A 13,353-nucleotide genomic window follows, 5' to 3' on the forward strand; every position below is an offset into this window, starting at 1 on the left:
TCAAGACTTGGGAGGGAGGGAGAATGTCTGAACCTCTTTTTCCAAACCCTTGGTACTCCTCCTGCACAGAGTGGGCGACAGTTCTGAACTGCAAAGCAATTTAGTAAAAACACACCCTTGTACAGCATAGACCCATAATAGTGGGTATTTGGGTCAAAGCTGCTGATGGCTGTAGTAAGTACAGTCTGCTTTAAACTGCATGTTCAGCAGCACCAACCCAGATCCAAGAGATTCTAAATTATTCTAGACAAGGACAGTAATTTATTCTTTTCAGGGTAAAAAATAAAATCATCCATGACTTGGTTGTTTTTTTTTTTTCCTAGAACACAGATGAATACTTACATTTTTTTCATATGCATACTCATTTACAGAAATTCCCCCAAAATACCAAGTGGTATTTGTGTCCATACCAAACCAGTAGGTTTCTATGTGAGAAGGGTGGACAGCCAAGCAGAAAATATGATCTACAACAACTGCTAGTTGGCTTCTTTCTTTTGCGGCCCAGCGTTATCAGTAATAGATACGGTAGGTAAAGTTTCAAGTGCATGCCTTTGGACGGGAATACTTGCGGAGCTGTTCCAGGAAAGTTTACCACAAGAGGGAGCTCTCAAGCAGCCAGACAAGTTTTTCTCGAACTACAGAGGAAAAGCACGTCAAAATTAGGCAACAGCCAAAAAATTCAGCCAGCTTAATCCCAAAATGTAAATGCATACAATTCTTTATGAAAAAAGTATTTTAAGCTTTAAAACCAGACATGAAGTCTGTAACTTTATGTATGCATTAAACTACATGTATGTAAGGAAAACTTCCTCTTTTTTCTGAGGAAGAACCCTGCAGCTTCTTCTTACCTGAGAAAACCTTTCTTGATCAAGACTGATAATGTAGGAGTTACTCAAGTAATAAATGGCTGCTGAATCTGGTCCTATTTATAGCAGGGTTTGCATTACAGAAAAAAAAGCAAGCCAAACCAGAGACTAACAAATCAGATCATACATGTTTTTCCCTTTCCCTTCTAATTCCCATGCAGTGGGAAGTGGGTTGCTTTGTGTAAATGAGTGCAGAGTCTGCCACTGCACTAGTGTCACTAGGAGGAATATCACCACACTGCCTGGCTTGGGAAGTAGTTTCTATGTAATGAGAAGGATACCATTCTGCATGGCTTTTTACATTCTTCAGTGCATTCACTGTCTTGCAAGCTTCCTGCAGATAATGAAAATGCCGTGGCTTGTTTTGCAAGAACAGAGATTTTGCCAGTCCAAGGCCAAAATACACCCAGCTACACGTCCCTTGATACTGCTGTGCAGTACACTGTGTGCTCACTAGTTTTTACTTTTCAGGTCAGATGAATCAAGTATTTTGGCTCCTTTTCTAGTTCTTTCGTACTGCTGTTACAAACAGTAGCATGATGATACAAAGGTAATTGCATCTATATTGAAATAATTCTCATAGGTTTTTTAACTAAAAGTTTAATCAATTTCTTAACAATTCAGAAAATTTTGTATTGATGGACTATTATGTTGAGCTATTGCATCCCAAATTTTTCCAGCATGACACAAAATCATTATACAGCAACATTATACAAAGGTTTTACACAGAACACTGGCATATCATATTCCACCACAGAAATTTAAACATAGAAAAGCATAATTGATCAAGGTCTAGCAAACTAACCTACTGCACAAAACAGATGCAATCATTCGCTTGACAAACCACAGTTAAATACTTCTACCACTAGAGACAAACATCTCTGCCACTGTACAAGAATGACATAAAGGAAACTAAGTTATGTAGCAGTGCTTTGAGTAATTATAGAAGACATGATAGACTAACATGATAAAAGAGATGTGGCCACTTACACGTTAATTCTGACATTATTTTCTTGATCTGTTATTACCATTTTTCATTACCCATAGTTTTTCATTTGTTCTTCCTTCTCTGTAACACACGTATCAAGAAAATTAGCAAATGAATCATAAAAGATTTATCAAGATTAATTATTTAATTGCAGTATCTACATGTTAAAACATATTTGACAGTAAGGAACAAATTAATGCCTCGGAGTAATCTGGTAATCAGGCATCAGTCTGGCCCCTCTCACGCCCCATTTCTGTAATCAAATTGACTCGGTATGTACAAGAAAAGTACCAGACTACTAGTTTCAACTTCTGACTGTTTTATAAATAAGCATATGAAAGCGATCTATATTAAATATGTAATTTCAAGGACATCCATGGCACAAGCCAAAATGTAGCAGAGTTCACTGAGTACATTTTTAATACAGTTACATCTAATTTAATCTTTATGGCCTTGTGAGAAAAATGGGCAATACTTCAACCAGCTTGGTACATATATTGCAACATCATCAGAAGAACTTTCCTTCGTGAATGAATTGATTTATGTTCAGAAGATATTTATTACTTCATTATTCTGATATTCTTCATTTCGGAGGGAGGAATTAGAAACAGTGATAAATTCAGCTTGAAAAGATACACATCATCCTTTTACAATTAATGTAAGAAAAGATGCAAAATAAATACCCATATGACATGACATGGATAACAAAAAAATGCCACATTTCTGCTTAAAATAGCACAATATGACACTATTATACCTCCTGACAGTATTGAGAAAAACCTCGATGTACTGATCTCCAACCTATAAACAAATAAAAGCCTATGGTTATTCCAGAATACGTTAAAAGGAGGTGGTATATGATTGAAGGACACCACATCCAAGACGCAATCCGAACATTTGCTTCAAGCCACCCAGGGTGGAACATGATGTAGAAGTGCTGTCCCGGCTGCTGAGGAATCCAACAGGAATGTAAGGACAACTTTCTCATAGATTTCTTCAGTGTCAACTTAGGCAAGTGTAATTTACGGGAACTGTCTGAGTGACTCATGTTTAAATTCACTCTATTTTTATTATTATGGCCTGTGCTTGCTATTCATGATAAAGAGACCTTTTAATCAGAGGGTTTTTAAGGGATTTTTATGGTTCTTTCAGTGATGGGATTACATATTCTGTATAGGAAGGATTTTTCAGAAGGGGAAGTCAGTCTGTGGAAGGAGCTTTCTGCTGGAATGACTGACAGGCCTGCTACAGAAGATCGATAACTGGCTTGCACGAGGTCTCAGCCTGTTAAAACTACTGCTAGGAAAGGAAAGAGCGTAGAAACAGAGCCTGAAACACAGTACGTGCTTTCTTATCAGCCAAAGGAATGAAGAGCACGGCATTCTCCCTCCCCAGCCTGTTTCTCTGTACGATTCTCTCCTTTTTCAGGACAGGATGTTACATGCGATAATTGTGCAGCACACTTGTATGGGATGGGGGCATAGAAGCAGGTTTGGTGTGCAATTCAGGTTGGAAATGCGCCTCACTGGATTAGTGTCGTTTACCTCAGGTCCTGCAGTAATCGCTCTGGTTGCTAGCAAGTCATATTGAGAAGACTGAAGGAAATTTTGATTCTGCATTCAATTACGGGGCTTAATTGCTCTACAAAATATTATGCATTGTACAAATATTTAAGAGTAGTGGATTTACGATCACATGCCTGCATATCAAAAAGACGACTGCATTCCAAAGGAAGCAATCTCCTTAACTGAGAATAAGAGGCTTTAAAAGATCTTTGGCTTGAATGAAAATGCCTTCTTTTTGGAGCCTAGCCCACATCCCTAGGCATAAAGTCCACCAGGACTTTGTGAGAACATTTAAAAACAAAACCGTGCCCTTTGTTCAAGCTGGAGGACTGCTCTAGATTCAACGTTCGAGTGCTACTCCTGCCTTGCTAAAAAAAGAAACAAGTATCCAGAAGCTCTATTTGCCACATCAAAATGCTGTTTGTTTGCAGAGGAAGAAATGAACTAACGTTTATTGATCCCACGATAAAGATAATTCTGTTCAGTGCTAGGATGTCAAAGGAAATTGCCTTGATCTTTTCAGAACACCTCAGCAATAAAAAGGCTACCAATTTTCTAGTGTTATATCAGTGTCCATACAGTATAAAGGCACTAGTGCTGGCAGGTGCAGGTAGCAACAGGATGAAATACAGTAGTCTAATCCTCTGATTTTACAGCGAGGCAATTATTTTCTCCTGTGTTTTCTAAGAAAACACTTATTGCATGAAATGGAAAAAAAAAAAAAGAAAAGCCACATATCCCAGCATGGCTTTTTGCCCTTAACATAGCTTTGTGATGCCGTCTTTGGGTTGACAAAATAGTTCCAACATTTCAAGTGTGTATCTTATACTTTACCCTTCTCCTCAGCTTCAATGCTATTCACAGCAATTAGATTACCTAATCAGTGTATTTGCTTTGAATCAAGAGAAAGTCAGAAAAGCTAGTGCCACGAGATTTACCCCCTCTTTTTGCTTAGGATTTTCTGTCTTAAGAGATTGACATTAACTGGGACTATAATGAAAGGTGAATTTTAAATTACTTGGTTTTTTTCAGAAAGTTTGGTGGACTGAAACTGTTTACAGTTCTTGATACTGCAAGAGTCCAGTATCATCTACTCAGTTCTTTTCTATTTAGCCAATCTTACTAGATCAACAGTTACTTTTAAAACTTTCACAGCAAGAAATTTGCTTTTTAAACTTACAACACCAGTGAATCAGAGTCTATTGCACTGAAAAAATGTAACAAGGCAGTTTCATTTTTCTGGCATTTATTTTTCCATTTCCAGCAGTTTCTTGAGTCCCATGTTCAATAAAAGCAATTAGTAATTCCATACCAAGTTTTCATAATCTATCTTCGTAAATGGCATTGCACACACAGGACAAGAACTATTCGGCTCCACCCAAAATTACGGCTCTTTATATGTGCACAGGGAAATCCATTGTGAAAACACAATGAGCAGTTCATAATCTTTTTGTAAAATTATAATAAGCTCAAAGTACAATACATATATTTCTATTTTAAAGGCATCTATAATGTTTTTAACCATCTTCATTATTGTAATGCTTAGGGACCGATCAAGCATGGGATCCCAAATTTGCCACATCACACCAAAATCAACAAAAGGCTGCTTGTGGTCTTGCCTTCTGCTATGCCTGTGGACGGAGATCTCTTTTTTTGCCAAATCAATTCCCTGAACTAGCCCTCTGCAAGGTCACACAGATGTCAGTGCACGGGTCAGAAAGGAAGTGCAGAATTCCTGCAAATGGAATTTGTGAGAAGCAGGCAAGTAGGACCACTGTAGCAACGATTTAGTTTGGTTTACACTGCTGTGAAACTGCAATTTGCAGGTGTGGTTCCTCGGTCAGTTTATACTTGTCTAAATCCTGCAGCCAAATGAAGGGAGTACCGCACTTTCCTGCAGACTTGCCCTTCCCCAGTGTTAGGACTAATGAGGCAAGCAAGACAGCCAGACCGTGCTGTCTTGAAAATAAGTTGAGCTTTCATGACACAATGGCTATCATTGAAAGAGGTCCCACCAGCCCTCGTCCCCCCCATCTAGCTTCTAGCTGTCTGCTTCTACTTTCCCTGCTCCAACTCTGGCACTTGCTTAACTCCAGAGTGAGGCAATTGAGGAATCTGAATCAGCAAAAAGCTAATTCTGGGGAAAAAAGGGGAGAAAAATAAAGAAAAAAACCCATCTCCCTAAATTGTTTACATTAAGTCAAATAAACACCAGCTCTGCTGTAAGAAAGGGAAGGATTGTATACATGACAGCAGGGGAAGAAAAGGACCGCCTGTGTCAACAGCAGCTTGCACTTCAGTGTAACATGAATCCTCCCAGTATCAGAAGGACAGCAGGCCGACATCGCTGTCCACTGCCGTTGACAGGGCATGTTACACTTCCCTTCTCCTGAGTCCCTTAGGACGTGTGAGCCAGCCCAACTCACTGATACCAACTCTGTCATTTAGCCCGATAAATCAACCCAAAGCGGTCAGTGAGTGCAGCACCTGGCACAGGGGACAAGATCGGGCCCAAGCAGAGCAGCTTGGGCATGAGGACAGGGAAAGTGACTTCCTTTCCTTTTCCTTTCCTTTCCTTTCCCTTCCTTTCCTTTCCTTTTCCTTTCCCTTTCCCCGCATGTGAAAACCACAGTTGTACTTTCAGGAGCCTGAGAGGCCCCACGAACACGCTGCTAGGACAAGGTGGAAGGAGAGAGTAGGACAGGACCGCCTTTCACTTTTCTAACATCAAGGGGATTTGGACCAGTTTAAACCGACCCTGAAACAACACCTCAAGTCACACTGCCGGCAGTAAAGGGTCTCTGTTTTAAATAAAGTCAGTTCCTGGTAGTCTGCATGTGGGTTAGCTACGGTGCAGAGATAAGCGCACCCTGCGTACTGAGTTGGCTCCCCGGGGGTCTCTCCACCTTAAACCAGGGCAGAGGGTAGGGCGAAAGAGGCTGCAGGGCACCACTTGAAAAAGTCGGGACCGCGCTGGAAAGGCAGCAGCTTCGTCTCCCCCTCCGCACACCTCTCTGCCTGTTCTACCGTCCCACAGAGCTCTGCTTTCCGCACTGTTCATTCTCTCACAGCTTCCTTCCCCCTCCCCTTCGCCGCGGTAAGGAGAAGCAGGCACCAGCCACGCTGAGCCACCTGGCTACCTACACCCTGCGTGAGGGAGGAGGAGAAAAGCACGGCGAGGCGCAGCAGCCAGCCCGGGCTGCCCCCACGCAGCGGCCTCCTCGCCCACCTCCCCTCAGCGCCGCCCCCACCACCTAACGACACGGGCCGCTCGCGCGCCCGCCAGGGGGCGGGCTTGCCCGGGCGCGTGCCGCCCGCCTCGGGCTGGAAGAGAGGGCAGACACTCCCCTCCCTCCCCCCAGGGCAGCCCTCTCAGTGCCGCCGCCGGCAGCCCGCGCTCCCGCCCGCGAGTGAGCCGAGCGGGCCAGAGGGTGGGGGGAACACCCCAGCACCCTTCGCACCGCTTCCCCTGTTTCTCAACACTTCCTCCTCCCGGCCCGCCGCCTGTCCCCAGGGCGCCGGCTGGCACGGCGGGGACGGGCCGCGCACCGCCCTCCCCTCTGCGGGCACCAGTGCGGCGGCCGCGGCCAGCTCGCCGCGCGGGGCGGAGGGCGCATGCGCCTCCCTGCCACAGGGCACGGCCCCGGAACGCTGGCGGGGGAGGGCGGGGGAGCGCGCGCGCGCGCGCGCGCTGCTCGCTCGCTCGCTCGCCCGCCCGCCCGCCCGCCGCAGCGCGGGGCGGGGCGGGGCGGGCCACATGGGCGCGCGCTCGGCGCTGGTAGAGGCGGGGGAAGAGGGAAACGCGGCGGGGGGCGTGGGAGGGGCGGGGCCGCTGAGCGCCACGCCCCGTCTAGCTGGCGCCGGCCGGGGCGGCTCGCGGTGGGGGACGCAACTTCCACGGGACGGAGGCGGCGCCGCAGCCGAGCGGAGGAAGGCGCGGTGGAGCGTGAGCGGCTCCGCGGGGGCTCGCCCGACCCGGCCCGCGGTGGGGCTGACGGGGAAGGGGAGCGAGCGGCGCTGAGACCCGCCGGGGCGAAGTTTCGAAGCTGCCCCGCGGGCGAGCAGGAGGAGCCGGAGGCCGCGGCATTGGGAGCATGAGAGGTTCGCCCCGGCCTCGCCGCTGCTGCGTCCGCGGGAGGACGGGCCGGTGCCCGCGGCGGTGAGAGGCGGCCCGGGGATCGCTCCTCGGCGCCTGCGGGCGGGAGGAGAGAGCGAGAGGCGGCGGCAGCTCCCGCGGGGACCCCCTCAGCCCGCGGCTGCCCGCCCTCCGCCGGGGTGCCTGCGAGCCCCCTCCGCCCCGCAGGGCGAGCTTCAGCGTTTGTTCTCGCTCTCCATTTCCCTTCCCCCGGCGGGGGAAGAGGAGGGGCGGCGGCAAGGAGCCCTCCGGGGATCCCCTAGGACGAGGCGGAGGCGGCTGGAAAGCCCCGAGCCCGAGGAGGCGGCTCCCACCGAGCCCTGCGCCCGCCGGGCCGCCGCAGCCTCCCAAGCGTTGCGTGCGCCCCCGCCTTCCCTTCCTACTTGAGGCTTCACCTTGCGGGCAGGCTCGGGGAGGCGGCCGGAGGAAGCCGCCCGTGCCCCTGTCGGCGGCGCGCGGTGCGTGCGCGCATGGAGGCGCCGGGCGCGGAGCCGGGGCGGAGAGGGCGAGGAGAGGCTTCATGAGCGCCGCGGCCCTGCCGGGGATCGCCGCCTCGCCGGGCGTTTCCCTCCCCCTGCCGCCCGCCCTGCCCTGGCCGCGCTTCCGACCCTGAAGCCGGTCGGCTCGTCTCCGAAAAAACTTTTCCGCAGCGGCCGAGGATGGAGCCTGCCGGTATGGATTATTTCTGCGACCAGGTACAGCAGAAGGACGTGGGCCGCAGGATGCAGGTCGGCCAGGAGCTGCTGGAGTACCTGAGCGACCCGGCGAGGTCCCCCGATCTGGAGCAGGACCAGCAACGCCTTGACAAAGTGATCGACGAATTAACAGGATGGGTCAGCTCCAGTAATTTTAAGGTAAGGCTGGTCGGCGAGGCTTGGTTCAGGAAGACCATGATTCATCATGGTAGGGAGGTACAGAGCTCCGGATAACTTTTTAATCGGATACGAGCAGAAATAAAACTACATTTACACCAGTTTTTACCCCTCCCATCACAAAGGGAAATTCAGAAATTTTGGGAAGGGTTGGTTAACATTTTTTTGTTTCTATTTCTCTGTCCTAAAAGAAGCAGTAATGGGTTTTTTGGTTTTGCTTTTGTCGTTGGTTAAACGTTTTTGTATGTAATATTAAAAAACCCTCACGCAACTATTTTACATACTCGGGTTATGTTTCTTATTCTGAAACAAGATAGGTGGTGATTTTCTTTTTCTTTTCTTTTTTTTTTTTTTTACTACCACTCCCTTTCCATGGTCTCTGTACTTGGGTGTAATGTTCTATGGGATTGCCAATATTTTCTGTAGGCCGTAAAGAGTGCTGTTTCACCGGGTTTGTGTTACACCGTGTGTGTGTGATACGATTTAATGAATAATTTGCTTCTTGGGGTTCCCATTGTAAGTTTAAAGCTGTTTATATCGTCTTCAGGTGACTTTCCTGTACGTGGGAAGTTATATAGTATCTTTATAGCAGCTCAATGATGACTCACGTTTCGCTGCCTTTTTTTTTTTTTTTCTCGTGCGTTTTAGGCTGAGCTACAGGAAAACGGCGATTACTCCTGCACACATCTCTTGCAATATTTGTAAATTTTTTTGACGTTGGTCAGCCGATGACACGATTGACAAGGTAGTTTTACTACCAAGGACAATCGTATTCGCATTAACAATTTTTTTTTTTTTAATTTTTTTTTTTGTGGTGGTGGTGGTGTGTGCGGTCTGTAGCTGGGACAGGTCTGCGCTCCCGTCGTCGGGTGGCGGTGTTGGTCTGCGATGCTGAGCTCGGGTCTGTTCGAGATCCGCCCTTCCCTCTCCACTTACTCCCTTACCTCGCCGTCTTGCCTTGTAAGATGATTGACTTGCACTTTGGGCCTTTGAACTTAATGCAGTGAGGATATTGTAATTTTTCCCCTATTTGCTCAGGCTCAGGAGGCAAACGTAGGAATAACTTGTAAGCACAGCATGTTCATGAAATTTTTTTTCTCCGTTGACTTTACAGTGCTGTGTACTTGCCGGTGTTTGCACATAGCACTTCTGAGTTTGAGGTCTGAGACTAATAAGGCTTAATTCTGTTTGCACGTATGATTTATTTTTTTTGGAAGTGTATTTGTCATTAAAGGTTAGGTTAGCTTGAGGAAACAAGGTTATGTTGGACAAGTATAATTTATGTGTTTTTAAATGCCTAATCTGAGGGCAGTTGTTGGTGATAATTGATTACTGTGAAACCTAGACAGGTCTTTAAAAATACCTTTTTGTGTAAAGAGGACTACATACTTACTTAACAGGGTAATGTAAAAGTTTTTTCCTGCACTTTTAAATTGTCAAAATTGGGCATCAATACTTGAAATTTGCTTTTCAAGATGTATTTTTCGTAATGCAAGATATTCTGCTTGTTGATGTAAGGTGACAACTCCTTGGCTGTTAGGACTGAAGGAAAAATGAGGAATATGCAGTACTCCAGATCACAAGCCTCAGTCATACAAGATGAGGTTGAGTATTACAAATTCTAAGAGTTTTAAAAATAGCTTGCGTAATAATTAATTTTTTTTTTTACCTCTTCTCTATGTCCGCTTACTGGTGGCTCTTTATACATATAACATTCCAGTTCAAAACATATTATGTACGTTATATTAACTGCAACAGCACAAGGTCTTGGATGTTTTGCTCATGATCAGTTCCAGTGTTCCTGGCTGTGGTGGTGACTAGCAGTGTCTGCTGCTTCAGAAAGAAAATTAAAAATATTCTGGAAGACTGTGGTTTGCATCTTACTTGCATATTTTTTCTTATGCAAGCATAGGTGTTACATGTTTAAATGTAGATTTGAGTTTGTTATTAAACTCAGGGCCTGAATGATATCATAAAGTAATGAGTACCACAGGCTTACATATATTCTCAAGAAAAATATTAAAGTAATCTTTATTTTTGATTACTGTATTTTTAATAATTTGTTGGTTACCCTTTCCTCTCCTGAGGAATGGCTATGTAGAGCACTCAGACAATTCTGTTTATCATCTCTTCCTATGTCTTGCTAAAGGTCTTGCAGGTCTTCAAAGTCCCCAAGTAATTAATCCCTCCTTGTTGACATGGCTGTTTAATGGAGCAGTGGTAATGGCTGGCTACTGGCTTATTTATCAGAACTGCTGGGCTGGATGAACTGGAGCGACAAGTGGGGAACGCTGGAGAAAGTTTTGAGGGGGAGTACTATTTCCACTGTAGGTGACCGGTATGGATAATGAGGGAATAACTAATGTAACTTGCCCCTGGATGCGCTCTTTCCTTTGGTGTGAAAACTCAGTTCTTGCATGCAATGCACTCTGCTGACCATACTGAAAGAGAAGATGGATGATGTGGGAGCTCTAGGCTCAACTCTGTGCTGTGCATGAGAAGAGAAAACTTCATATGAAATGCCACTTTGGAAAAGTTTCTGCCTCGCATAACCAGAAAGGAAAGGATCTGGAGGGAATAGGAATGGGAGGGTTGATTTGGCAGACTTGATAATGAGTGGGGGAAGAAGAGAATAGGTGTTCAGTAAACAAGTATGGACTTGTTATCAGCAAAGTTGAATTAACTTGTCTCAAAAAGATTTTGGCCATTTAAATAGTGCTTTTGCCTTTCTGAAGTTTGCAGCTGTTTATAGTGGTTTAATAAACAATCTGGCAGTTCCATGCTGAGAAAACAGATAAGAAGATTTCCGAGTTCATCTGGCTCATTGAAGTGGAAAACACAATTACCAGTTTGAGTTACTGATAAATCAAAAAGGTAGGATTAAGAATGTGTTGACTCATCTGCAAATGGTACGGAGTTCTAGTGAAAGTTGGTTGCAGAACACAGGGAGTGACCTAGAGAGAGAGATGAGTCATCTTTAAAGGCTGACCTTAATGGTGTGTTATGGGGACTTCAGTTACGATGCCTATGTAGTCAGTGATAAATTAGCTTCCAAAGACTGTTGAAAACTGTGCAACAGCAGGGAGTACCCAGATGATGTGCATCTTTTGGGTACAAAATAAGCTTTTATTTTGGATCTCATGAGAATGAAAGAGTTGCTCACTGAACTGAAAATTGTTTGCTTGGTGTCCTGGTACTGTGATCTGGTTCATTTCATATTGGTTGGGACTGACCTCTCTCCTCCTACAATATAGAGCTTTGGTTTTGGGGTGGTTTTTTTCCCAAAATGACTGTTTTCCCAAGGCTGTGAGGAATAGTGGAGAAAAAAAAATAAGGGCAGTGAATTCTGAAATCTTTTTAAGGAGCAGGTAAGTTGCATGCCAGGTATTAAGAGTTGGGTGATGGTATTATTCTGCTGGTATTTGTTCTCAAACTCTGAAATATTTGGCAGTCTCAGAAAATTGGAACAGTACTAATGTTTGAGTTCAGACTCTCAGGTGAACTTCAAGCAGTAAATTAATTCCCCATTCTGAGGGTATCGCTACTGATAGATATTTTCTGACTTTACTGGGTTAACCTGGACGTTCATCTAGGTATACATGAGTTTTAATTAACACATCTCTTGTGTCTCTCTTGTACTTGATAGTCACTTGAAATAATTACAAGATTATCTAACTTTATACAGTCTGGTGGCTCAAACTGTTCTGTGTCTGACTCGGATAGGTAATCTGGAAATCTGCTTTGAACCTCTGCTAAAGACGTGGGATTGAGAAATACTACTTTTCGAGTAGAGCTTTGCAAGTCTACTCTTGGCTGTTAACATGTTGTGTTTTTTTCTAAGTATGCCAAAATTGAATACTTACTCTCATAAAATTTATTTTTTGAACAATAAAGCCACACCTTTTGGTTCTTTATGCAAATCACACCTGATCAGAAGTAATAAAAACCAATGACTAAAATTCTGGTATTTTCTCAAGGTAATTTTATGTGAGGAAAGTAATCAGTAATGTTTGTGACTGTGAGTCATCTTTTGGATTTCTAACCTTTGTAGTCAATATTTTAGGTTGTTTTATTCCTCAACTGCAGTAGGAAAATAATAATCACTGTTTTTATGTCAGAGCAGCAGATTGTTTGCCATGCAAAGAAAAAAAATCAGATTTCAAGCTGTTTCTGATAGTGTGGATAATCTGTTTCTTTTAGGCAAATCCTTGGAGTTATCTTTTATTCTATGCTTCCTGTAGAGTGAGGTTTTTCTTAGCTTTGTTTGTCTCAACACCAAATACTGAAAGATACTAAAATATTAGTAATGTTATTGTTGCATTTTTGTATTTCCTTCCTTTGGCAAGTATTTATTTTGGTTTGTCTTTAGTTCAACAAAAGGCCAGCAGGAGGAGCTTTCAGTTTCCAGAAAAGAAGGGAAGATTTGAACTGTAATTTTGCAAATAGTTAAGACAAGTGGTTAGCATGTTCATCTGAAGTCCTTGCAAAGAGATAGCAGCAGTTATAACTTAGTTGACTGTGTGTGAGGTGGAAGCTAGAATTTAAAATGATGTGAACAAAGTGCAGATACTGAGGTCTGAAAAAAAGGAAAGTTCAGAAATAAAAAAAGTCCTGTACCTGGGTCGGGGCAATCCTTGGTTTCGATACAGGCTGGGGGATGATGTGATCGAGAGCAGCCCTACGAAAAAGGACTTGGGGGTACTGATGGACGAAAAGCTGGACATGAGCTGGCAATGTGCACTTGCAGCCCAGAAGGCCAACCGTATCCTGGGCTGCATCAAAAGAAGCGTGGCCAGCAGGTCGAGGGAGGTGATTCTGCCCCTCTACTCTGCTCTGGTGAGACCTCACCTGGAGTACTGCGTCCAGCTCTGGGGCCCTCAGCACAGGAAGGACATGGAGCTGTTGGAGCAAGTCCAGAGGAGGACCA

At 44.9% G+C, this 13,353-nt stretch overlaps 1 protein-coding gene and 1 long non-coding RNA gene across 9 annotated transcripts in view; one reads left to right on the plus strand and one right to left on the minus strand.

Moving 5' to 3' along the window:
* Window positions 1-453: 453 nt before the first annotated feature.
* LOC140647056 (uncharacterized) lies at window positions 454-2,709 on the minus strand. Its single transcript, XR_012040646.1, has 3 exons — window positions 2,612-2,709; window positions 1,857-1,935; window positions 454-635 (listed from the first exon to the last, which is right to left on the minus strand). It is a non-coding gene; the product is annotated as an uncharacterized lncRNA (long non-coding RNA).
* Window positions 2,710-7,289: 4,580 nt separating this feature from the next.
* CLASP2 (cytoplasmic linker associated protein 2) overlaps window positions 7,290-13,353 on the plus strand; it is a 153,328-nt gene continuing 147,264 nt past the window's right edge. For 7 of the 8 annotated variants that reach the window (XM_072853721.1, XM_072853723.1, XM_072853725.1 and 4 more), the window contains exon 1: window positions 7,290-8,408. In XM_072853721.1, coding sequence (XP_072709822.1) covers window positions 8,214-8,408 — 195 coding nt within the window. In that variant the 5' untranslated portion in view covers window positions 7,290-8,213. The remainder of the gene's footprint in view (window positions 8,409-13,353) is intronic. The other variant, XM_072853719.1, reaches the window with a different exon arrangement.

The sequence above is a fragment of the Ciconia boyciana genome, chromosome 2 (genome assembly GCF_034638445.1).
Source record: "Ciconia boyciana chromosome 2, ASM3463844v1, whole genome shotgun sequence".
Classification (NCBI taxonomy): Eukaryota; Metazoa; Chordata; class Aves; order Ciconiiformes; family Ciconiidae; genus Ciconia; species Ciconia boyciana.